The 26,840-nt window shown below is 40.1% G+C and overlaps 1 protein-coding gene across 1 annotated transcript in view; it reads right to left on the bottom strand.

Annotated features, from left to right (window-relative positions):
- Window positions 1-1,178: 1,178 nt before the first annotated feature.
- The window catches only part of LOC126412240 (protein C19orf12 homolog), a 34,339-nt gene continuing 8,677 nt past the window's right edge, over window positions 1,179-26,840 (bottom strand). The window contains exon 3 of the mRNA XM_050081732.1: window positions 1,179-2,256. Within this exon, the coding sequence (XP_049937689.1) occupies window positions 2,015-2,256 (242 nt within the window). The 3' untranslated portion in view covers window positions 1,179-2,014. The remainder of the gene's footprint in view (window positions 2,257-26,840) is intronic.

Raw genomic sequence — 26,840 nt, forward strand, 5'->3', positions numbered from 1 at the left:
CACTTGTCAAGGATATGATGGTGGTGTGACTACGAGTAGCAAACACTCAGGTATTCAATCAAGAATCACTGAATGGTTCCCAAATGCTGAGTTTATACAGTGTTCAATACATAATTTAAATTTGACACTGAATGGTTCCAATTTTATGAGAAGATACAATGCATTTATATTTTCTTTAGCGCTTCTGCAGTTTGATGGCGACAAATAAATGAAACTGTTGCAACTGACAGATATGTTTTGATAGCTCGGAAGAAACTGTGCCAAGCTAGATAGTCTTCCAGATTTGATTCTTTGTTAGCAATCAAACAGAATTTCATACAAATTTTAAAGAGTAAAAGGAACACAGAGAGAGTAGCATCAAATTTAATAAAAAATATGGAAATTTTTTATTGTCATGAATCTCATATTTTAAAGTTTTGGAAAATATGAATCTACTGCATTTCCCTGATGCTATATGGAGAAAGTCTCTCAACTTATTCAAACTGCAAGAAGCAACATAGTCACCTTTAGAAACAATGTTTTCATAATGAAATAATTTCACAAAACTTTTCATCCCATTTCACTCCCTTATACAGCTAAATTTCCAAAAACTCTGAAATACATGTTTTTCTATTTGTAACTGAGAAGACAAATGCCAGTTCTCATAGACGTAACTTTACAAATACTTCAGTAGTTTAAAAAAAACAGTTTCACCCTCTATTTCACACCCAAAGGGCTAAATTTTCAAAAATGCTTAAATGATTATTTCTTTATTTTTGACTGAGAAACCAAATACCAATTTTCATAGGCCTGGCTTCGAAATTGCATCAATAGCAACATATTTTCAAAAAACATTTGAACCTCTTATTTCACCCCCTTAGGGGTGGACTTTTGAAAAATTGCTTCTTAAATGATGCCTACAACTTACAATCAACACCCTCTGTGGATTTCAGGTCTCTGTCTTTCGCTGTTTGGACTGGGCTTTTTGAATATTTTGATAAGTCCCTTCTGTTGTCGATGTGGAATAATTAACAACAATGTAATGAAAGATCACGTTCAACACTTACTGTAAATAGCAAAATAATGTTTTGCTTACCATTTGGATAAGAAACTTTCAATACAAATTAATGAAGAGGGTTCACAGAATAAAATCCTCTAAAGTTAGTGTGCAGCAGAGTTTTTAGAGACTGACAAATTAATTTCTGAATTTCATTAATTTATTTCCATGGTACTGGCAATATTAATCTTATATTGCAGCACTAGATGACATATTATATCAAATATAAAGACAAACTATCACACACTAGCTCATTTTCCTAGCTAATGCTGAAAATAAATTTTATAGCAACCTCATTTGTCATACTTATTACAGTCCATATCACATTCTGATATGTGTAACACTGATCACACAAAAATTAAATTCTGTGAAAGTAATACATTTCTATATATGGTAAAGCTATGCAACACAGAATAATTCCTAAAAGATACATGAACACGATCATATTACTGGGTTGTGCCTTTTGTAAAAATGCTGACACCACTATTTTATTGAAGTAAAGTAGACAATCACTGTATTCTCAAAATGTAAATTCCCATGGGTGATATGGCTAGATAAAAACATCATTTAGTGACTGTTTTAAATAAAAAATATAAATTATTTACACACAAAAATGACAATAACATTCTTCAGTTAAAACGTCCAGACTGGGAGGCCATGGTCGATGTATAAAATTTCCACCTAATTTTCATCTCCATTATGATGCCGACGTGTCAAATGGTGGTGCCCTCTATGCGCTCTATAAATGTGAGAGTACCTGGAGCCTCAGTGGCAGTAGCCAGACGACCTCAGAAGATGTCTCCCGCATATGGAGACGTAACATTCGGTGGAAATTTTATACAATGACCACGGCCTCTCAGCCCAGAAGTTTTAATTGAAGACAACACTGGCTGTGAGAGCCTACATTGTATGACAATAATATTGTTTGATTTTAAACAGAAAAATGATACTACTGAACATAGCTTGGACCAGTTACTTCTACATCTGAGTTCTCAGAAAATTTACTACCAACTGTAGAACAGTTTTTGATAGAGTTCTGTTACCGACAATCAATGTCGCAAGCATAACTGCATCTTCTACTCTAATGTCATTAATAACAGCCCGAACAGATCTAACCAATTCTTCCTTCTGTTGAACACTAAGGTCTTCCTTTAATATTTGTGGGAGAGGCTTGAAGTTGTCACTCATAATATAGGCTGCGATTCCACCTAATGTGCTACCTGGAAATAAAAATATAAAGTTTAATTACATCCTTCCACAACATAAAGCAATGTTTAAAAACTGCAGCACGTGTTTTTATCAAGAAAACAGTTTAAATAACACTGTGCTATCAAGATGACTGAATCTGTTACAGCAACCTGAAATCAACAGACTGTCCTTTCAAGTATTCACACAGCATAGCACATAAATCATGTTCAAAATGTAACAAATTTTTAGTCACAGAGGAGCTAGAAAACTGAACTTCTAATTTTTCAAATCAGTTCATCGACAACTAAAAGGAGAACAGTAACTATATAAATATCTTCTGACATTACAGAAAAATTCCAAAGTGCACATTACTATTGCATAACAAAGCATGCCTTTTGGTTGTAACAATGAGAAAAATACTGGAATGAGCCATAATTTCACCAAATGTACAACTTATTTACCTATAGTGATGTTGCAATCTAAGCCCGTCGTTAGCCAGCAGCTACATTTTTGTGCTATCCTGTGTGTTTCTGTTGTATAATAAAACAAACTAACTTAATAGAATAAACCTATTTATTGAAAGGTTATGGTACTCATCTAGAGAATGTCCATAACCGAATATAATGCAACCAAGATTTTGTTTTTTACACACCATGACATTTGAAGGCAGACTGGGGACAATATGGCAGATACATGCAACAATTTATTTGGTTGTTGCTGTTGATATATGATAGACTGACGGGCTGTACCTAAGGCCAATCTTGGCCTCAGGTACAGCAGACCAGGACACTCTCATGACCTATGACTGTCTCAGTTTAGTAGAGGCACTGAGTCATTGTACCTAACAGAGGTATAGCACACACACACTTATCTGTAAGGTTATATCATCCCAGCTGGCTAACCATAGAGGTGCATGCTTCACCAATGGTGGGAAACTACCCATGCACTATCATGGATCTTTTTTTTTTCTTTTTTAAATTCTGGAACTGGATGCCACTCTTGTCACTATGAGCTTCAGTTACTGCAAGAGACAAGAGTTGTATACGCCACTGTCTGTGAATATGTAAAGACAGTTAAATGTGCTTTTGTGTTTTAGTTTTTACGTATTGTGTTTCTGAAATGGTGATGGAGAATCAGCTCACTGTTTGCCTAGGCAAGTGTGTAGAACTGCTAGAAGCCAGACAGAGACTGGCTAGTGTACCAGTACAACAGCCTTTAATTTGGCAAGAGGAGTGATACAGGTCTGGCTTGTCTCTCAACTTATTGTGCAATACAAGCAGGTTGTTCAAAACTGTATTTTAAAGTTTTTGAAGTTTTGCTGACAAAGTAACAGCCAACAAGCAGTAGTAGAACACTATTTGAAAGTTTTTTATATAAAATGCAACTGAGGAATCAGCAAACAATGTATACACCGTAGCAATGCAAATTATCGATATCCTTCATGGGCTCCTTCAAACAAGTATCTATTACACATGTGACATGTGGAGTTTGTGTGGCTAAGAGAAATGCTATCCACAATACACCTGAAGTCTTTCAACTGCAACCATGGATGTTAAAATTTAGTAATCCATTTGGCATGCCACAGCTCTGATAACCTTGTGCCCAGCCTGAGGTTTTGATTACTGAAGTCAGACCTCAGAATTAGCATTCCATTGACTAAACAAAATAGAAACTGATCACAACTACATTTTAACACACCATAGCACGCCATACTCTTGATACATCCCGTAAGTTACACCTCTGTTGAAATTACTGAAACAGATTTTGTGACATTCTTGATCAGTCATTTCTATAACTCCGGGAAGGTGTATTCTCACATAATGTTGAATGTTACTCATATAATTCATTTATCAGATGTATGTTTGTTAGTTCACCATAACGTTAAATCACACAAGGAGTATAGGTAGAAGAAATGTCGAGCTGTTGAAACACAAAAATGAACACATAATTTGTTAGCTATCAAATGAATTCTTCAACAAGCTAGAGTATGTAAACTTTGTGCAAAGTGTGAGGAAGAGTTGGGGAGGGGAAGCCACTGGCTCAGAGGGTGTCAGCAAGAGCGTGGGATAGGTGGGAGAGGCAGCAGGTGCATGGGACAAATTAGCAACACAAGAGAGCTGGAAGCTGGTGAGTTCATACAGTGCACAATGACATGAGGTGTGGACTGAGAGGGGATGACAGGACAGAAGAGAGATTGTTGGCTAGAGGGTGTTGGTGCAGTGGGTTGTAAGAAAATTGTCACTGGGAGAATTACAGAATAAGAGTATTTCAAGGCTAAAACCCATCTGCCTGGTTCAGAAAAGATGGTGCTGGGATGGATCCAGATGGCATGTGTTGTTAAGCAGGCACTGAACGCTAACATGTAGTGCTCAGCAGTGTGTTTTGACAATGGAGGTAGACCTGCCTCTGACATTGTTTTGGTGGTCTTCAGTCCAGAGATTAGTTTGATGCAGCTCCCAATGCTACTCTATCCTGGGCAAGCTTCTTCATCTCCTAGTAACTACTGCAATCTACATCCTTCTGAATCTGCTTACTGTATTCATCTCTTGGTCCCCTCTACGATTTTTATCCTCCACACTGCCCTAAAATACTAAATTGGTGATGCTTAATGCCTCAGAACATGCTCTACCAACTGATCCCTTCTTCTGGTCAAGTTGTGCCACAAATTCCTCTTCTCCCCAATTCTATTCAGTACCTCTTCATTAGTTACATGATTTACCCATCCAATCTTCAGCATTCTTCTGTAGCACCACATTTCAAATGCTTCTATTCTCTTCTTGTCTAAACTACTTATCATCCATGTTTCACTTCCATACAGGGCTACACTCCATACAAATACTTTCATTAGGGACTTCCTGACCCTGAAATCTATACTCAAATGTTAACGAATTTCTCTTCTTCAGAAATGCTATCCTTGCCATTGCCAATCTACATTTAAGATCCTCTCAACATCAACTGTCATCAGTTATTTTGCTCCACAAATAGCAAAACTCATCGACTACTTTAAGTGTGTCATTTCCTAATCTAATTCCCTCAGTATCACCTAATTTAATTCTATTACATTCCATTATCCTCATTTTGCTTTTTTTATGTTTATCTTATATCCTCCTTTCAAGACACTGCCCATTCCATTCAACTGCTCTTCCAGGTCCTTTGCTGTCTCTGACAGAATTGCAATGTTGTCGGCAAACCACAAACTTTTTATTTCTTCTCAGTGGATTTTAATTCCTACTCCAAATTTTTCTTTTATTTAATTTACTTCTTGCTCAAAATACAGATTGAATAACATCAGGGATAGGTTACAACCATGTCTCACTCCCCACCACTGCTTCCCTTTCACGCCCCTCGACTCTTTATAACTGCCATCTGGTTTCTGTAAAGATTGTAAATAGCCTTTTGCTCCCTGTATCTGACCCCTGCCACCTTCAGAATTTGAAAGAGAGTATTCCAGTCAACATTGTCAAAAGCTTTCTCCAAGTCTACAAATGCTAGAAACATAGGTTTGCCTATCTTTAATCTACCTTCAAAGATATGTCATAGGATCAAGTATTGCCTCATGTGTTCCAACATTTCTACAGAATCCAAACTGATGTTCCCCACGGTTGGCTTCTACCAGATTTCCTGTAAACAATTCATGTTAGTATTTTGCAGCCATGACTTATTAAACTGATAGTTCAGTAACTTTCATACCTGTCAATGCCTGCCTTTTTTGGGCTTGGAATTATTATATTCTTCTTGAAGTCTGAGGGTATTTCACCTACCTCATACATCTTGCTCACCAGATGCTAGAGTTTTGGCGTGGCTGGCTCTCTCAAAGCTACCACTAGTTCTAATGGAATATTGTCTACTCCCGGGGCATTGTTTCAACTTAGGTCTTTCAGTGCTCTGTCATATCATATCTCCCATTTCATCTTCGTCTATGTCCTCTTCAATTTCCATAATATTGCCCTCAAGTACATCGCCCTTACATAGAACCTCTATATACTCCTTCCACCTTTCTACTTTTCCTTCTTTGCTTAGAACTGGTTTTATAACTGAGCTCTTTATATTCATACAAGTGGTTCTTGTTTCTCCAAAGGTCTCTCAAATTTTCTTGTAGGCAGTATTTGTCTTACCTCTAGTGAGACATGCTTCTACATCCTTACATTTGTCCTGCTTAGCCATTTTGCACTTCCCGTCGATCTCATTTTTGAGACTTTGTATTCCTTTTTGCCTGATTCATTTACTGCATTTTTATATTTTCTCCTTTCATCAATTAAATTCAATATCTTTTCTGTTACCCAAGGACTTCTACCAGCACTCATCTTTTTACCGAATTGATCTTCTGCTGCCTTCACTATTTCATTTCTCAAAGCTACCCTTTCTTCTTCTATTGTATTTCGTTCCCCTGTTCTTGTCAATCATTCCCTAAAGCTCTCTCTAAAACTCTCTACAACCTCTGGTTCTTTCAGTTTATCCAGGTCCCATCTCCTTAAATTCCCACCTTTTTGCAGTTTTTTCAGGTTTAATCTACAGTTCATAACCAATAGATTCTGGTCACAGTCCACATCTGCCCCTGAAAATGTCTTACAATTTAAAATCTGGCTCCTAAATCTCTGTCTTATCATTATATAATGTTTGATACCTTCTAGTATCTCCAGGCTTCTTCCATGTATACAACCTTCTTTCATTTCTTCAATCTCTGTAGCATCTGTGTAGCTAGTTGGCATATAAACTTGTACTACTGTGGTAGGAGTGGCCTTGTGTCTATCTTGGCTACACTATGCTACACTATGCATTCACTATGCTGTTCGAAGTAAATTACCCGCACTCCTATTTTTTTTATTCATTACTAAACCTACTCCTGCATTACCCCTATTTGATTTTGTATTTATAATGCTGTATTCACCTGACCAAAAGTCTTGTTCCTCTTGCCACTGAACTTCACTAATTCCCACTATATCTAACTTTAACCTATCCATTTCCCCTTTCAAATTTTCTAACCTACCTACCCCATTATGGTATCTGACATTCCACGCTCCGATCCGTAGTACGCCAATTTTCTTTCTCCTGATAACAATGTCCTCCTGAGTAGTCCCCACCCAGAGATCCAAATGGGGGATTATTTTACCTCCGGAATATTTTACCCAAGAAGATGCCATCATCATTTAACCATTTAGTAAAGCTGCATGTGTGTGATAGTGATGGGATAAGGATGTGAAAGGACTAGGCTAGGGGTTCACGTTACTGAGGAAGACTCACATGCAATTTTTGCCCAGTTCCCCCACTAAGCACATCCTACTCTATCTACGAACCTAAACACTACGACCACTGCCCACTGTGAGGTTGAATGCCACCTGGTAGTGGTGCGGGCAAGTGCCACGGTGAGAGTAGTAGATAAGCGGGACAGAAACTAATTTGTAATCTTTCTAGCCATCATACAGAATGAAAATGGGGAAAATCCATTGACATAACTCACTTAAAAAAAAATAGGCAGATTGTTATGGCTGTAGCCTGCGAAGGAGCATCTTGGAAACAGTGAAGCTGGTTGGTTGGTTGCTTGCCACTACCATGAGAACCCTGGAAGGTACCAGTAGGCAACAAGGTTCACATCACAGCATAGTACGCAAAGGTAGAATGCTTTCCGACTCTGTAAAGCAGGGTAGACAAATATCTGTGACAGATCACATAACATATGTTCTCATGTGAGGCACATACATTTAATAGCACACAGTTGAGCATACACTGTTGAACATGGGGCTCCACAGCACACAACCTATGTGTAAAAACATCAGTTACAATTACAGTGGGTGTGGGATCAGAGTCCATGTGGATCAATGGACAAATGTCAGATGAATGCCACTTGTTGTTAAATCAGTCCAGGTACATCATCATTCAGTTGGACAGCTGGTTGATACAGGACCATGCCACAGGCACAGACCAGTGAGAGCAGAATTCTGTTATGGGAGACATTCACCTAGGCTTCCATGAAACCTGCAATAGTACTAGAAGGCACCAAGGCAGTTGTGAACTACATGATCATTATTGTGAAGCTCATGTTTGATATCTTCCTCATCTTCAATGGCATCGTCCAGAAAGATCACTGTGTATGTCAAAAGGACAGAACCTTGCTACAGTGTTTTGAGGACTATGATAGCGAGCTCACATTGATGTCTTGATCACTTGCCTGATGTGAACATGGGATGCCGGTGCATGCCAGTTTGTACTCACTAATTACCAACCCATAATTTATGGAAATTGCATAATCTACGCATAGATACCTGGTACTATATGCCTCCAGAAATCCGATGAGGAGCTGTCAAATCCATGCCACATATAATTGCTGCTATACTGCTTTCAAAAGATGAACCAACACGCTATAAACCAGTTAATTATAAATGTTTTTGTTCATCACAGTCTGGATTGCGTACTATTGTCCATTATGCCACGATCATATCCCTGAGGATATCATCGCAATATCCCTAGAAAACAAAAAGTATATCTTACCTAACTTGCTATAATTTATTACTTGTTTAAACAAAAATTCTTACTTCATACAGTTTGGAGGCTTTTTTTTGGGGAGGTGGGGGTATGCTGTGTTTTTTGGTGCTTTCTTCACAATATTTTTAGTGATTCACCTATGCTGCCAAGTGTGGGCTGTTAGCCATTAGTTGCAGTTAACAGTTTTATCCCCCCCATGAACCATGGACCTTGCCGTTGGTGGGGAGGCTTGCGTGCCTCAGCAATACAGATAGCCGTACCGTAGGTGCAACCACAACGGAGGGGTATCTGCTAAGAGGCCAGACAAACAAGTGGTTCATGAAGAGGGGCAGCAGCCTTTTCAGTAGTTGCAGGGGCAACAGTCTGGATGATTGACAGATCTGGCCTTGTAACACTAACCAAAACGGCCTTGCTGTTCTGGTACTGCGAACAGCTGAAACAAGGGGAAACTACAGCCGTAATTTTTCCCGAGGGCGTGCAGCTTTACTGTATGATTAAATGATGATGGTGTCCTCTAGGGTAAAATATTCCGGAGGTAAAATAGTCCCCCATCTGGATCTCCGGGCGGGGACTACTCAGGAGGACGTCATTATCAGGAGAAAGAAAACTGGCGTTCTACGGATCGGAGTGTGGAATGTCAGATCCCTTAATCGGGCAGGTAGGTTAGAAAATTTAAAAAGGGAAATGGATAGGTTGAAGTTAGATATAGTAGGAATTAGTGAAGTTCGGTGGCAGGAGGAACAAGACTTTTGGTCAGGTGAATACAGTATTATAAATACAAAATCAAATAGGGGTAATGCAGGAGTAGGTTTAGTAATGAATAAAAAAAATAGGAGTGCGGGTAATTTACTTCGAACAGCATAGTGAATGCGTTATTGTAGCCAAGATAGACACAAGGCCACTCCTACCACAGCAGTACAAGTTTATATGCCAACTAGCTACACAGATGCTACAGAGATTGAAGAAATATAAGATGAGATAAAAGGAATTATTCAGATAGTGAAGGGAGACAAAAATTTAATAGTCATGGGGGACAGCAATTCGATAATAGGAAAAGGGAGAGAAGGAAACATAGTAGGCGAATATGGACTGGGGGGAAGAAATGAAAGAGGAAGCCGCCTGGTAGAATTTTTCACAGAGCATAACTTAATCATAGGTAATACTTGGTTCAAGAATCATGAAAGAAGGTTGTATACATGGAAGAAGCCTGGAGATACTAGAAGGTATCAAACATTATATAATGGTAAGACAGAGATTTAGGAGCCAGATTTTAAACTGTAAGACATTTCCAGGGGCAGATGAGGACTGTGGCCAGAATCTATTGGTTATGAACTGTAGATTAAGCCTGAAGAAACTGCAAAAAGGTGGGAATTTAAGGAGATGGGACCTGGATAAACTGAAAGAACCAGAGGTTCTACAGAGATTCAGGGAGAGCATAAGGGAACAATTGACAGGAATGGGGGAAAGAAATACAGGAGAAGGACAAGGTTTGAGGGAGGAAGTAGTGAAGGCAGCAGAGGATTGAGTAGGTAAAAAGACGAGGGCTAGTAGAAATCCTTGGGTAACACAAGAAATATTGAATTTAATTGATGAAAGGAGAAAATATAGAAATGCAGTAAATGAATCAGGCACAAAGGAATACAAACGTCTTAAAAATGAGATTGACAGGAAGTGCAAAATGGCTAAGCAGGGATGGCTAGAGGGCAAATGTAAGGATGTAGAGGCTTATCTCACTAGGGGTAAGATAGATACTGCCTACAGGAAAATTAAAGAGACGTTTGGAGAAAAGAGAACCACTTGTATGAATATCGAGAGCTCAGATGGAAACCCAGTTATAAGCAAAGAAGGGAAAGCAGAAAGGTGGAAGGAGTATACAGAGGGTCTATACAAAGAGCGATGTACTTGAGGACAATATTACGGAAATGGAAGAGGACGTAGATGAAGATGAAATGGGAGATACAATACTGCATGAAGAGTTTGACAGAGCACTGAAAGACCTGAGTCAAAACAAGGCCCCGGGAGTTAGAACTACTGACAGCCTTGGGAGAGCCAGTCCTGACAAAACTCTACCATCTGGTGAGCAAGACGTATGAGACAGGTGAAATACCCTCAGACTTCAAGAAGAATATAATAATTCCAATCCCAAAGAAAGCAGGTGTCGACAGATATGAAAATTACTGAACTATCAGTTTAATAAGTCACAGCTGCAAAATACTAACACAAATTCTTTACAGACGAATGGAAAAACTGGTAGAAGTTGACCTCGGAGAAGATCAGTTTGGATTCCGTAGAAATGTTGGAACATGTGAGGCAATCGTGACCCTACGACTTATCTTAGAAGATAGATTAAGGAAAGGCAAACAAGATGGCAGTTATAAGAGTCGAGAGACATGAAAGGGAAGCAGTGGTTGGGAAGGGAGTGATACAGGTTGTAGCCTCTCCTTGATGTTGTTCAATCTGTATATTGAACAAGTATAAAGGAAACAAAGGAAAAATTAGCAGTAGGTATTAAAATCCATGGAGAAGAAATAAAAACTTTGAGGTTCGCCGATGACATTGTAATTCTGTCAGAGACAGCAAAGGACTTGGAAGAGCAGTTGAACGGAATGGACAGTGTCTTGAAAGGAGGATATAAGATGAACATCAATAAAAGCAAAATGAGGATAATGGAATATAGTCGAATTAGGTCGGGTGTTGCTGAGGGAATCAGATTAGGAAATGAGACACTTAAAGTAGTAAAGGAGTTTTGCTATTTGGGGAGCAAAATAACTGATGATGGTCGAAGTAGAGAGGATATAAAATGTAGACTGGCAATGGCAAGGAAAGAGTTTCTGAAGAAGAGAAATCTGTTAACATCGAATATAGATTTAAGTGTCAGGAAGTCGTTTCTGAAAGTATTTGTATGGAGTGTAGCCATGTATGGAAGTGAAACATGGATGATAAATAGTTTGGACAAGAAGAGAATAGAAGCTTTTGAAATGTGGTGCTACAGAAGAATGCTGAAGATTAGATGGGTAGATCACATAACTAATGAGGAGGTTTTGAATAGAATTGGTGGAAGAGGAGTTTGTGGTACATCCTGACTAGAAGAAGAGATCGGCTGGTAGGACGTGTTCTGAGGCATCAAGGGATCACCATTTTAGTATTGGAGGGCAGCTTGGAAGGTAAAAAACGTAGAGGTAGACCATGACATGAATACACTAAGCAGATTCAGAAGGATGTAGGTTGCAGTAGGTACTGGTAGATGAAGAAGCTTGCACAGGATAGAGTAGCATGGAGACCTGCATGAAACCAGTCTCTGGACTGGAGACCACAACAATAACATCATTTTTATTGTACCCATTTTATTCTGAAGATTCTCTTCATCTCATTCAAACTTGTTTATTGGTTACACAAATGGATTTAAATGCATAGCCAAATGAAAATTCTCTATGGGAATAACGAATGAAAAAGTATTCCAACATGAAACAATTTATTTCTGAAAACAAATAAAACCAACATTAAGGAAAGCAGGGACATATTGAGATCAGAAAATTTTTTTATTGAAATGCACACACAACCCTGTGTTGAAGTTCAAAGGTAACTTTTGGACCACCTTTGTTTTATGTTAACAGCAACCAGTGAACATGATAGAAATTAAAACTGTAAATATTCTATTACGAACTCTGTAAGACTTCTGTTACTTTCCTGTAAGAGTAACTACCTAACCTGAGAACATAAACTTTTATGTTATTTTAAATATTTATATTTACTGGTACATTGTTGTTAAATGTGTTGAAGAGTAGTGTACCAACTGAGATGCTCATGACTGACCATAGTTGTAACCGCAGACTGGAAAATTCCTTTGGTTTGCTCACTAGACAAAAAGATTATAGTGATATGACAGATGGGGCATTTACCTTTTATCAGTTGTTCAAAAAGTATTCTTACATGCTTGCTTAACAAATTTTAAAAACAGATAAGACAGGGAAAAGACATATAATAATATTATATGTGACTGAAAAATGATAGAAGGTAACTCTGGAATTTAAATGTTAACTTCTTATGAGAGACAAACTATAAAACAGATTTGTTGAATAGAGTCAATACATTTGGATTTATACCAACAGTCAGCTCTTCAGCTGGTATGTCTGCTGAAAGCAAAACGAGCAGCTAACAACGTCTTTGTAAGAGCATGTGACCTTAGCTGTAAGATAAACATTGGCTACAGTGACAAAAATGGTCAGACACTGTCAACAAAGCTCAAGAATGAAAGAAATTGAGACCATAGTGTAAAACTAATGAACATGTTACATTCCATCCTGGATTTTCCATTGTTTGAAAACTAATGAACAGATAGATTGCAGTGATGAAATGAGGCTACAAGTTATGTTCAAAAACTCTCGGAACATTCGTAATTTCACACCAATGGCATGTTGGAGTGAAATGTGGTTGGCAACTCTCCACATGCCTGTGTTTAATGTGCAACTCCTGTAAGTTTCATTGTTGAATGTATGTTAGTTATTGCTCAGTGCTTCCGTGTTTAGTTGGATCATGTCATGAAATGATGTTGCCACCAAGTTTGACGCACAGCTCGTAAGTTAAGACCAGAAAGACCTTTGCCTCATAATCTGTGAAGAGCTTTGCTTTTGGACTGCAAGAATGAGTTGTTCCTTTAGAGAATCATAACTGGTGACGAGATGAATGTCTATAGTTATGATGTTGAAACCAAAGTTCAAACTTCACACTGGGTTGGGAAAGGGTCTCCAACACCAAAAAAAGCTCATCAGGTCAGGTAAAAGATCAAAGTTATGCTGATAGTTTCCTTTGACTATGAAGGATTAGTTTACATAAATTCGTGCCAAACTGACAAACTATTAATCTATGGTACTATTGGGACATGTTGCAATGCTTGCGAGAAAATGTGAGAATGAAACATTGTGAAATGTGGTGAGACAATTCACAGCTCTTTCACCATGATAACACACCTGCACATTCATCCCCATTGGTGATTGACTACTGCACAAAAAAAGAAATAACTGTGCTCCCACAAACCCCGTACTCTCCAAACTTGGGCCCTGCGGACTTTTTTTAATTTCCAATGTTGAAAGGATGAAATATTACAATGACAGATGAGATAAAAGAAAATTTGCAGATGGTGCTTTGCGTGATCCAGAAAGAGGCGTACCAAGACTGCTTCTGGAAGTGGAAATGGCATTGGGAGCAGTGTGTCAATTGTGGATGAGAGTATTTCAAAGGAGACCACACACAATAAGTGAGAGGTATGCATAGCAAAATTTTGTGGACAAAGTTCTGGGATTTTTTGAATGGACCTCATATTTTATGCTATCATGGGAAACATGGAAAACAGTCTTCAGTGAAACTGCAATAAATATCATATTCGATGGCATGTTTATCTATGTTATATTGATATTCACAATATTATGAAAATGTCTTGTAATTCTGGCCAGAATGCAACTGCATGTAACAGAAGCAGCAATACAGAGTGGGGTGGAAAAGGAGGAGAGATATCAGGATACAGGTGATGGGAGAGAAGTGATCATTTGCTGGTGGAGCGTGCAGGGTCTGACGGTGGCATGGAAAAGCTACCAGGCAAAGCATCGGGAGACTGTGGGAAGGGTGGGGGTGGTATTTTCCCTTTCTCTGCTCCTTTCCTTTCCCATTTCCCATTTGCCCTACCTCTCTACTCCAGTCACTCAACACCATGCCTGGCAGCCATGTCCTGCCACTATCAGTCATCAGTCCCTTCACATACTGCGAGGCAGCACTCACTCGTCCCCCCCCCCCCCCTCCCCACACACACACACACTCATACTCCCCTACCCCTTCCCATCCCCTGCTCCAATCCGGATTGCTGCTTATGTATGACACAGTTGCATTCTGGCAGGAACAACTGAGATAGCGGTTTTTTGTGTGTGTGTGTGTGTGTGTGTGTGTGTGTGTGTGTGTGTGTGTGTGTGTGTATGTAAGTGAGCTTGCTTTTTGGAATGTATGTGCATTTCCTAACAATCATTTCGTTGTGCCTGTCTGCAACACATGTCCTCTTTATGTTCAGTGGTAATTATGCTTTTCATAATATTGTTGGTATTCCAGCCTGGACTTTTCATTATTTTATTTTGATATTCCATTCCCAAAGTAAAAGGACAGGATTAAGATTGTTAAAAACATATGTGACACATGGCATTTTACAATACAGTGGCACGGCAAGAAACAAGTTTGCACTCCTTCATTAAATACAATTAAAACATACCAGAACTTATGAACTAGGTAAGAAAATATAATTGTATCAAATGAGCATTTATTTAAGCTAACACTTACAAGAAGACAGAATGGTGAGCCAGTGCTTACCTGCAGGAGGCGAAATTCCAACTATTTACAAAAGACACCTCTTAAAAAATTGGGTTTATGTAAGCATTCAGAATTGTTAGCTCCTTCCTTATGGAGTAGGGAAATGTTATAAAGGAGGGGGACTTGTCACTTCGACCTAACAGTTACCTAGACCCACTTCTTGTGAGAATACGGGGAGACAAAAATCTCCCATCATCCTTACAAGAGGATTCCCCTTCACCCTCAAGCCTAAATGGCATGCTTCTCCTATCCAACCTTCCCCAAACAACCCCACTTTTGTCTCTATGGAAGACACTAATTAGTTCCAAAACAGTTTTTCCCCAACTTTTAAATATGTGTCTGTTACTAGTACCTGGCATTTTACCTCCTGAAGCCAAGAACTGACCAAACATTCCATATCCTTGTAGAATATTGATGTATACCATGGGATGGGATGAGATTGATACTATGGAGTGAGATTTATCACTACATGGCTCTCTGTTGGGTAATTTCCATCTATTATGAAGATGGGTGTTTGATTTCTTCATGTTGGCACTAACTTGAATGTACTTAAAGTGGAACTCATGTCACTGAACAAATCTATCACCATTCCATGTGGTGTGATAACATAACAAAAACTGTTTATATCTATTGTTCTTTGAACTTAGTGTTTTACACTTCTTTTTGGTTATCTCCGTAGTCCATATCATTATCCACAATGTGATAATTTTTTAGGTATAAACTCAAGTATTTAATGGGGTGTGTCTGACTACAATATAGCACAATACAAATACTGCAAGGCATGATACATAGGAATAAATCTGAAAGATAATCTTGCTAATGTCCCTTCATGTAATGTGTTCAATTATGACATTACCAATGTCAGTGATGATCTTGGAAAATCAGTTGTGACCAATGTGGTACAAATTACCCTCAAAAGATATGCAGAGGTGAGCACTTTCAAAAGCTTTGGGAAGTAAATGGCTACAAAGGCCATCCTTGCTGCAAAAAATCATGTTGTGTTGCTGAGGTTTTATACAAAAAACTGGCATTTTCTTGAGACCTATGAGAGATGTTTACAGTGAAGAGATTGAGGGAGAGGAGGTGTTATCCTTAGTTGGTTGGATGATTTGGAGTGAAAAGGACTAAACTGCAAGGTCATCAGTCCCTTCCGTTAAATGGAAAAACAGGAGTGGTTGTTAAAGGAAGGAGGCGAAAAACAAATCCTGGAAAGCATGAGTATCTTAAAGAAAAAAAAAAAAAAAAAAAAAAAAAGACAGAGATAAAAGCCCAGAAAAATATTGCTCAGACAAGTCTTTAAAAAATCATCCAAGATAAGGCATTAAAATCAAAAATTGAAAAGAATAAAGAGGATAAAAAGGAGGAAAGGGTAGATGCCAGGCTGGGACACCAAGTGAGGGCTGCAAAGAACTGGGGAGAGGGTGGGGGGTTGGGGGGGCAGGAGAGTTGTGCTCCACCAATCTCTCAGCTGGGAAATGAGGTCAAAAACTTACCTTACATTGATGAATAGAAACCATCTTCACTGGCAAAACATAACATCAAGTCAGCTGCTTGGCATCGTCTGCTAGCACAGAGATAGTGTGTCAGGAAGATTAAGATGCTACCTCAAAACAACTAGATTAGGGCAATCTATGAGTATGTGGGCCACCATCAGCTGGGCTCTGCATCAGTAATGAGAGGGATCCTTATGTCAGATAATGTGGCCATGGGTCAGCCAAGTGTGGCCAGTGCAGAGGTGACAGAGGATGATGGATTCCCTAGTGAGAAGCATGCAGGGAAGACTGCCACATAGTACTGGTCTCCTTAATTGTCCTCAGTTTGTTTGGGGAGATCATAGCAAACTATGCTCAGTTCTAGGCTTCCAGCAATCTAAGGCATATAAATGACCACAGGCCTGCTTCTGGGGCCCCCATTTCCAGAATCAGCATCCTGGTGGCCAGCTTGGCCAATTGGTCAGCTCATTCATTTCCTGCAATCCCAACTTGACCAGGGATCCAAATGAAAACAACTGGTCATCCAGGAGGCCAGAGACAAGATCTTGGATAGCCATAAACAGTGGGTGAGGAGAGTAGCACTGGTCTATAGCCTGGAAAGCTACTACAGATTAGGATACACTTGCCAGTGCAAGAACGAACATGGCTAAGGGATGATTTAATGGCGATCAATTCTGGGATACACCTGCAAATGCAAGAATGAACATGGCTAAGAGATGGTTTAATGGCCATCAATTCAGTAGGGAAGGCACTGCAGCCATTTGACAGGAAGTGGAGTTTGCTGCACCATGCATGTGCGTATGCAAAGGCCGTTTGTCCATCAATTGTCGAGCCAACGGTGATACCACTTCCAAACACGAATGCATCCCAAGGAGAGCCAAGAGCTGACGGTGAAAAATTGAGGGGCGTCAGTGGAATCTTTTGGACCAAAGGAGACTTGGCGACAAATCTGAGGTCAGGGTACAAGCCATGCAGGCTGATACAATGTCTCCCTGACCAGTAGAGGAAGTTGCAGTTCTGAACAGAGACACTGGAGGTGTGCAGCAATTGTAAACCCAGTTCTGGATTGCTGTTGTGGGAGAGGGAATTCCCTTCAAGGGAAAAGGATACAATAGCTGGGATGTGCTGAGAAGCTACGAACATGTCTAGTGTGATTCGGCAGCTATTGTTAGCACATGATAGGTAATGGAGGGACTTCAATCTTGACTTGTATGCTGTTCACATGGCTAGTGTGGAAGGCTGCTGTCACAAGTTGGGAGCGGGTGGGCAGTATGATGGCAACAGAAGTGCATAACATGAGTCTTGGTGGCTAGTGTGGAAGGCTGCTGTCACAAGTTGGGAGCAGGTGGGCAGTATGATGGCAACAGAAGTGCATAACATGAGTCTTGGTGGCTGAAAACCGAAAGCTATGGGTGAGAGCCCATGACGGTGCCTTTCAGATGGTGCCCTCTAGGCGATGCTCAGCAACACCTATACTACCTACACTAGAGGGGCAATAATAAAAGTAAAATTTGTCAGCATATAAGGAGGGATATGGAGGGTGTCGGGGGAGGGGGGGGGGGGGGGGTGACACCATGTCGTGTCATAAGCCTTCTATAGGTCAAAAAAGACAGCAATGAGGTGCTGATGATGTGCAAAGGCTGTCTGGATGGTGGACTGGAGGTGAACCAAATTATAAACAGTGGATAAGCCCTTGAGAAAACTGCCCTGAGACGTAGCTAAAAGACCCTGAGATTCAAGGATCCAATCCAGACACTTGCTCACCATGCAGTCAATCAACTTACAGAGAACATCAGTAAGGTTAAATGGGTGACAACTGTCCATCTCTAGGGGGTTCTTACCCGGTTTCAGTACTGGAACTATTGTGTTTTCTCGCTGTTGAGATGGGAACTCACTCTCATTTCAGATCTGATTAAAGAATATAACACTAACAGTCCACTGAGAGATGATTCAGCATCTGGTTGTGGACACAGTGTGGTCCTGGGGCCGTATCAGGGCAATGGAGTTCCCATTTCAGAGCATTACATGGCTACAGGTGGCAGGTAGCAGAAGTTAAGTGCATTCACTCCACCTGCTGTTTTATGAGCCAGAAGGCAGGGTGGTAGTTCTCAGACACAGACAAGCAAGCATAATATTCAGTAAAACGTTCGGCGACAGCATCTGGATCAGTATAAACAGCACCATCCTCGGAAATACTTGGTTCACCTGCAGGGGACTGGAAGCCATAGAGTAGTCTGACCTTTGCTCATACTTGTGTGGTGGAAACTTACTGCTCCCAGGATTTTTGCTTTTGTCATTTTACTAGGTAGCTGGTGCAGGCATGGAGCCATTTAAAGGCAATGAGGTGCTACAGCAAAGGATCCTGCTTATGGTGTTGGAAAGGCTGCTACTATGGCCACAGCGACCTCTGCGGTCCTCAGGATACTGTCTTCCAACAGAAGGATCCCGGGGAAGAGGGGACGGCTTGGTTGACTGCTATTGTATGCTGAACAGCTGCATCGCTACTGCCATGCAATAAGGAGCTAAGGACAACAGTAGAGGTGAACCCATCCTACTCAACATTACGGAGAACCAATCTGAGTGGGCATCCAGGGGAGCACCCCTGACGGAGCAACAGAAAGATCGGGAAGTGGTCAGTACCACACCGGTCATCATGGATTCTCCGGTGGACAGATCAGATGACCAGAAATGCAAATGGAAATATCAGTGACTGAATACATTGTGTGTGCCACAAGGAAGTGTATGGAGGCACTAGAGTTCAAGAGGGAAAGATCGAGCTGTGTCAGTGAAGTTTTGATTTCTTTACCACAACCAGTGATCACTGTTCCACCCTACAAAGGGTTATAGGTATTGAAGTTGCCCAAGACTAGGAAAGGTTTGGGGAGCTGAAGGATTAACACAGAAAGTACATCCTGGGACATTACATTATTGGGAGAACAATAAACATTACTGGTGGTAAATCCCTGATGTGCCCTTAACCGAACAGTCACAGCCTCCTAAGGTGTATCAAGAGGCACAAGGTATGTATGATTCCAACACATAAGTGCAAATTCCATCTGATCGCCCTCTCATAGTCAGTATGATTCTTAAAATAACTTCAGTAGCCACAAAGGGTAGGGGTCTGAGTTCCTTGAAACATCATTTCCTGGATGGCAATACAGAATGCAAAGTAAGTGCTTAAAAGCTGCCACAGTTCAGTCAGGTGGTGGAAAAATCTGTTACAGTTCCACTGTAGGATCAGACTGTCTGAATACTGTGGGGGTACAAAGTGATCGCTCAGGGCCATCAGGATCTCCATCTTGGGCACAGAAGGAGTATATGCAGAGTCTGGTGGTGTGGGTGCCACTGGACTTTCCTTCGTCTTAGAGGACTTCCTTTTGTCCTCCTTGTCCTTCTTCTCCTTAGAAGAAGAGGACTGGGAAGGTTTCCCTGAACTGGTTTCATGGACAGAGGAAGAACGACAAGTCAGATGGCCTGCACCCTGTAGTTCCTTCAGCCACTCGCTGGTGTCTGGCTGTGGACAAGTAGGAACCATGGAAGTGAGAGTCCCTAGGGCCCTCTTCCAAGCTAGAGAAGCCAGAGAAGGATGAAGCACCTCTAACTGGGGTATGGGGATCGGTGTCCCTGGCAGATGAGAAGCCAATTCTCCTGAAATGGGTGCAGTGGAAGCATCAGAAGGGTCCACGAACACCTTGGGGAGGGGGGGGGGGGGGGGGGGGGCAGGTATTAGTGGGCAGCTCTGAGGACACCCTGTAAGAGGCACAACAGAGGAAAGCACCATCAACACAGAAGGCGATGACATTGCAGCTGTAGTGTAAGATTGTGTCATTTGTAAGGGATTAAGAGGCTCATACTTTTTCTCACCTCTTGATATTTGAGCTTGTCCAGGGCCTTATACTCTTAAATTCTCTTCTCACACTTAAAAATGGAGCAGGAAAGGTGGAGCTCACCACAGTTTACACAGATTGGGGGAGGGGCACAAGGCATGTCTGCATGCAACAGACATCCACAATCCCTGAAGACAGGGGTAGCAGTGCAACGAGAAGACAAATGTCCAAACTTCACACACCTGAAGCATCTCATTGGAGGAGGAACACACACCAATAGACTATCACCTTGACCTTCTCAGGCACCATATCGATATCGAAAGCCCTGTTTTCTGTTGGTCACCTATGGACATGACAGATGAAGAGTACACCCCATCAGTCTAAGCTGGTCTGCAGCTCATCGTCAGATTGCAGGGAAAGATGATGCCCTGGACCACATTGAGACTCTCGTGGGGAGTGACAGTCACGGGAATGTCATCCAACTTTTCACAGGAGAGCAGTGCCTGTGTCTTTGCAAGAGATGATGTTTTAATCAGTAGGGAACTGGTCTTCACCTCAGACATGGCTGCTACTCCCCCCTTCAATGTGTTCAACAAAAGAGACTTTTCATGTGCGAACTATCAACCATGGTGTCACCCATTCTGCATGGGGGCTCCCCTCATGGGTGCCATCCAGCCACAGCAATGGCTCCCTGGCCAGTAATCCATTGCTGGGAGTCCCTGTGATCCAGTCACGATGGGCACATACCCCATGGCATACATGTGGAGTGCAGCACAGGCATCAACAGTGTGCTCTGTGCATGGTCACGGGGTTATCATCGTGCAGGTATTTCATGACCCCCCCCTCCGCTACATGATGGCTACCGTACTGAGTTTTGGGTATACTATGACAACAGGGAGGAAGAGTGAGAGGGTAGAAGGGCATAGAGGTGGAGCATACACTGCAGTGGGCAACCTTTCCAGCATGATACACACTTCTGTAAAATTTGGAAAAGATGGTAGGTGAAACCCAATAATGGGGACCATATAATCATTAATGGAAGGTGAAGATAGCACCAGGAGTGAAAGAGGAAATCAGGACCAAAATCATTAACCAGGTTCAACCAAGGTCTACACTGAAAGGAAGAAACTGGAGTAGAAGAAACTGGCATCTCAATAAAGCCAATGAATAACATTTTATATATTCTAACAATACCTTCTATTAAAGGACATGATTAGTATACATTTGCAAGATAACCGATGTTAAGGAACTTAACATTTGCAGCTGTACACATTTCAGTTTTTCTCATTCTTAATTTTGATGCTGTTTCTTCAATATAATTGAAATTAAAAAATCTAGAGTGATTTATTGTTCCAATTAATCATGCCTCAATGTTTCACTAATCATCTCAAAAATGGCTGAATCAAAATTCATGATAAGTTGAGGAAGCATTTCTGGTCGCTACCTTATAGATTACATGACAAAAAATAGCTGAATCAGCCTCATACTTGTTTTGAGATGCAAGTGATCAGTTATGTTTTCTTTTTTTCCGATCCCCTGATATGGAGGAAAAGTATTGCAACACATTTTTCTGAAGCCTTTCATTTGTGCTCTCCCTACGTTAAATTTTGACTGGTCACAACCGAGTCTACTTATTGCTCGGACGCAGAAGTCTTAAAAATCATCACTTTCAGCACATTCCACACTATATTTCAAACTCAAAAAGTACGATGAAAGCTCTTTTGCCTGTAATCATTATCAAAAAATATTTTGCACATACTGAAATTTAACAAGTATTTCAGCAACAAAGCAAAAACAAATATTAGTAAGAACTGGTTGTATGTCATGGAACTACCACAGAACAATAGTGACAGCTCATCAATTGCAACTTTCTCAAGTACCTTTAAAAAAAACAGCTAGGCCTCAAGGAAGTCCTCTGACCAAAAAAAGGTAAATATTGATACTGTAAACCACTATCACCCACTATACAACCAAGTGTTTTTTCTAAAGTAGTTTAAAGAGTTAAGCTTTAAGTGCTGTGTTTCTTTTAAAAAAGTGAACCTACAGCAAATTCTAGTCTACCTCAACATAAATGTACATCAAGCAGAGTGATGTTTCAAACCAAGATATAACTCTATCCTAGATCTGCCAATACCATGTGACATACCATGGTATACCATGGTATTTGCATTCTTGAACTAGCCTAAAAGGGCACCAATCATAAAAAAAACACTGACTACATTTGCTGTACTGCAGAGCTGTCAAGCAGCCTCTACTGTTTCAACTCTTGACAACATATTGATATTGTTAGTTGATGAGACTATAAAGTCTTCGGATGTGGCTACAAAGCAAATTAAAAATAAACTCATGTGCAAGCTTGTGAATCCAGTTTTCAGAACTTGCCAATTTCTAAATATACTAAGACTGAGTACTAGAATGTCAAGAGTGTTTCAAGCTTATTCTACATTTACTTCCATTCCTTCACTAATTAATTAGTAATGGATTGCTCTTGTGATGAAAGTCAGTTACCTGTAAAAATAGTCATTGGGACACAGGGAAAATAATGTTAGAGTTATTTCAATTAACACGGTCTGTGAGGCTCACCAAAAAGAAAGAACCATCAATGACTGAAATGAGTAACATTTTTATGGTTATAAGAAGTCTAGATCATACGTCATTCACTTAATGTGTCAGTATATTTATGATGCTATCCCAGTTTCAAATTATGATCTTCTAAACAGCAGTTTAGTTAAATTTCTTTCTCTCTCTCACCCCCTTCACTACATTAAGGCTTAGTGAAAGTTTGTCATTTCTCCTTCTAGAACTGCATTTATGAATTTACAGTTGTTTCTGAAATGAGACTGATGTTGAAGACAAGTTTCACGATGAAGTAAATACACTGACCGACTCTTGTCAGAATGCTCAAGCGTTTAAACAGCTGTCTACAGAAGTTTCTAGACTGGGCAAAACATAGTATCCTTATTACTAATTTCTATGCAGCAGACCCTTTCTTCTATACAAATGAGTGACAAAAAATTAATGAATGCAAATAGGAAAAGTGCGTCAGTTTTTTTACATTTTCATCTAAAAAATCTGATAATATCTGTAATGTATACACTGCAATGCTCAGACGTTTAAGATGATCTGTACCATGCGACATCTAGTTTAAGATAATACAAATTGCTGAGTCATCACAATGCACATTTATTATAAATATAAACATACAAGATTTTGGAGTATCTTATTTCATTTGTTGATTTACCTTCACACATTATTGTTAACGATGTGGTCAGGTCTTGTGGAGTACATGAATTGTGTTTTATCTAAGTTCAGTGACAATCAGTTTGAAGAGAACCCATTATTGTGGAACTCCCAACACAATGAATGTCCATAGCTACAGAACGATAACGCCTGTCAAGAAGATTTACAGTCTTGTCAGCATCACACCTCCAAGAATTCTCTGGGAAGACACTGCTCATCAACAACAACTGAAGGTTGAAAACACTGAATCACCCCCTATTTGGCCATCAGTTACAGCTTAGGCTGAAATTGAAAACAAGTTTCTTCCAGACATCAAAGCCTTTGGAAGTACCATTTACTTTTTATTTATTTCATTAACAGTACTGAGTAACCCACCACCTTGTAATGTAAGGTGGGTCAGATGCATCTGAATCTAACAGCAAAGACTTCTCATTGTAACAATCTTATTGGTATGCAGTTGTTAATGTTTAAAAAAAATAACATAAAGAACATAATATATAAAGATTTCTCTGAGGTTACAGCAAATTGAATGCTTAACAACAACTGTTACAATGATTCCATATAATTTGTTAGTACCTAGTTGATCAGAATATAATTTATATAATGCAAATGTAAAATAAAAATAAAAAAGAAATGTAATACAATGAGTGTGGTGAAAATAATTTGCAGTATGTAGAGGGAAGTGATATGCTGTATCTGGATATGTAATATAGTCTAAGTAGCATGTTGTTTGATAATGGACTATTTCTACCTACCATATTTCTGATGAGAAGGTCTTGGTACAACCTTGTGCTATTCTCATCTGAAATGGTTTGTGCTAATATGTGTGTACACAGATTATACAGATTAAATACTGATTGAGCACTTCATACATGAATTTTAGCTTTACATGAGAAATACACTTATGTTTGCAATTTGTTAGTAGAAACAGAATATATTGCTACTTGACTGCATTATTCTTTAAATAACTTAATACATTACTGATGTATAAAATTCATTGATTGTAGCTTTGAACAGAGAAGAGAATATACTTTTGTCTGCACACAGTAAGATGAGCAATACATTACTGCTTGCCTGCAGTATACTTTAAACACAATACACTATGTCATTGTGGAGGAGGAGGAGGAGGAGACTCGGAATACAAGTTCTTCGAGCCTTCTCCTCCCAAATGACATTACCTTATTACTACAGTCTTAGTATGTGGTGCCAGTGTTTATTTGTTTTACGATTGTTGTGCTGTTCGTGACTGTGTTGTGGCATGCAGTGTCATGCATTGGTGGTTTTGGTCCCTTACATGGTGATCCCTTCTGAGTCATGTTCACTGTGTTCCTTCATCGGTTTCGGAATCTGTGTACTTGCTTGTCCCCTCCCATGTAGTTTGTTGTGTTGTTTGTGCTTGTCTACACCTCCTTCCATATGGATTCTGGCACTTGTATTCTTCATGCAGTGTGTTCGATACAATATCGGCTACACTATTTATTGTGTTCCAGTCATCAGGATTACATATTATTCTGCTGATACCATTGTCTTTCTGTATAGGTCTCACTTGTGCTAGCATGTTGCATAGCAATGTGACATGTTCTGGTGTCCCAGTTTCTCCGCATATGCATTCTTCATCCTTAGTCAGCCCTATACAGTTTAAATGTACCGGATATGGCCTGTGGCCTGTCAGGAAAAGGACCATCCCCTGACTTGGGTCGACATGTTTCAGTTGTAGTCTTTCATGTGCATCAAGAAAGAAAGAGTGCACTCAGTGACCCTTGCCAGATGCATCCCACTCTCTCTGCCATGTTTGAATCCGTCATTGTTTCATTTGCGTTTTCTTCATGATGTCGGTTTCCATAATTTTGGTGACTTTATTGAGCCTGTCTCTCTTAAGCCAGTAAAGTTATGTCTATAGGGCAGGTCCCCATCACAACGCAGTGCCTCTAGTGACCTGGTGTTGAACGCTCCAATCATCCTCAGGAGAACACTACATTTACCTTGTCTTGCAACTGTCTTGTTAATCTGTATATTCAGTCTGTGAGCCCATTCACTTGTGGCGAAGCATGCAATGGATTCAAATATCAGAATGTGGTAGGCCCTTATCGCCTTAATAGGTAATTTGTACTGAGTTGTGTTTAGTTTTGTTAGTTTGAGCATAATTTTGGAGGCTTTGTCAATCGTCAATTTTATATGATGGTTTAAAGTCTGTTTTTTGTCAAAGATGCAGTCTGAGGTAACATGTGGCTTGCCTCCTCTGTATACTTGTTTTGTCTAATTTTAGAATTGGATTCATCTGTAGTGTCCCTCTGAGCAGTAAATATGCAGTTTTGTTGGGAGCTATTTTTAATTAATTTTCTTTGGATCAACTGTTAATTTTCTGAAGCAGGTGCGCGTACCTTTTGTCTTTAGTGCTGCTCTGGAGTTGGCTGACACCACTACGAGCAGGTCATGTGCGTAAGCCACCACACCTCTTACCCTGTCGTCACTGTCCAAGGTGTTCAGCAAGGGCTCGATTGCGATATCCCAGAATATTGGACATCCCTTTGTTATTCTCTTGACAACCTTCTGTGTATCAGCCCTCCACTCCACCACTCTGCCTCTGCTGTAGTTGAGGAGGCTATTGTAGAGGGAAGCTGATAGCCTCATTTCTCTTAACCTGGCGAAGAGGGAGTGCCACCACAAGTTGTCAAAAGCCCTGCTATGTCAATTAGTATCGTGACCACGTATTTGTTGCTAATGCTATTTGTTACTGTCAGCACTTGGTTGACAGCATTTTCTATTGATCTACCTTCCCTGACGTCAAACTGATGGGGCGTTAGGCTGAGGAGGCGCCTGTGTGGTTGTAAACGGTCACACAAGAGCCTTTCCTGTACCTTGCCGAGAGTGTTTAAGAGACAGATTGGTCGATACATTCTGGGATCTGTTGGCTCTTTGTCTTGTGATTTCCTGATTATTACTACATTATCAGTTTTCCAGAGGTTTGGAATTCTGCCTGTTAGTAGTGCCTTGTAGAACATGTTGGTAAGAAAAGGTATTATTTGTGTTACTGTTTGTTTTGATGTTTCTGAAAGTATTTTGTCTGGGTCAGGTGCTTTTCAGTTTTTAAGCCTGCTGATTGCTGTTGCGACTTCTTCTTGTAAGAATGGCATGGTTACACTGTCACTGATGCATGGTTGCCTCATGCTCTCTCCTAGGTCAGCATGGTCTCGCTCATCTTGTGTGGGGTCGTCGTCTGGGAGGAGC

The sequence above is a fragment of the Schistocerca serialis genome, chromosome 7, assembly GCF_023864345.2.
Source record: "Schistocerca serialis cubense isolate TAMUIC-IGC-003099 chromosome 7, iqSchSeri2.2, whole genome shotgun sequence".
Classification (NCBI taxonomy): Eukaryota; Metazoa; Arthropoda; class Insecta; order Orthoptera; family Acrididae; genus Schistocerca; species Schistocerca serialis.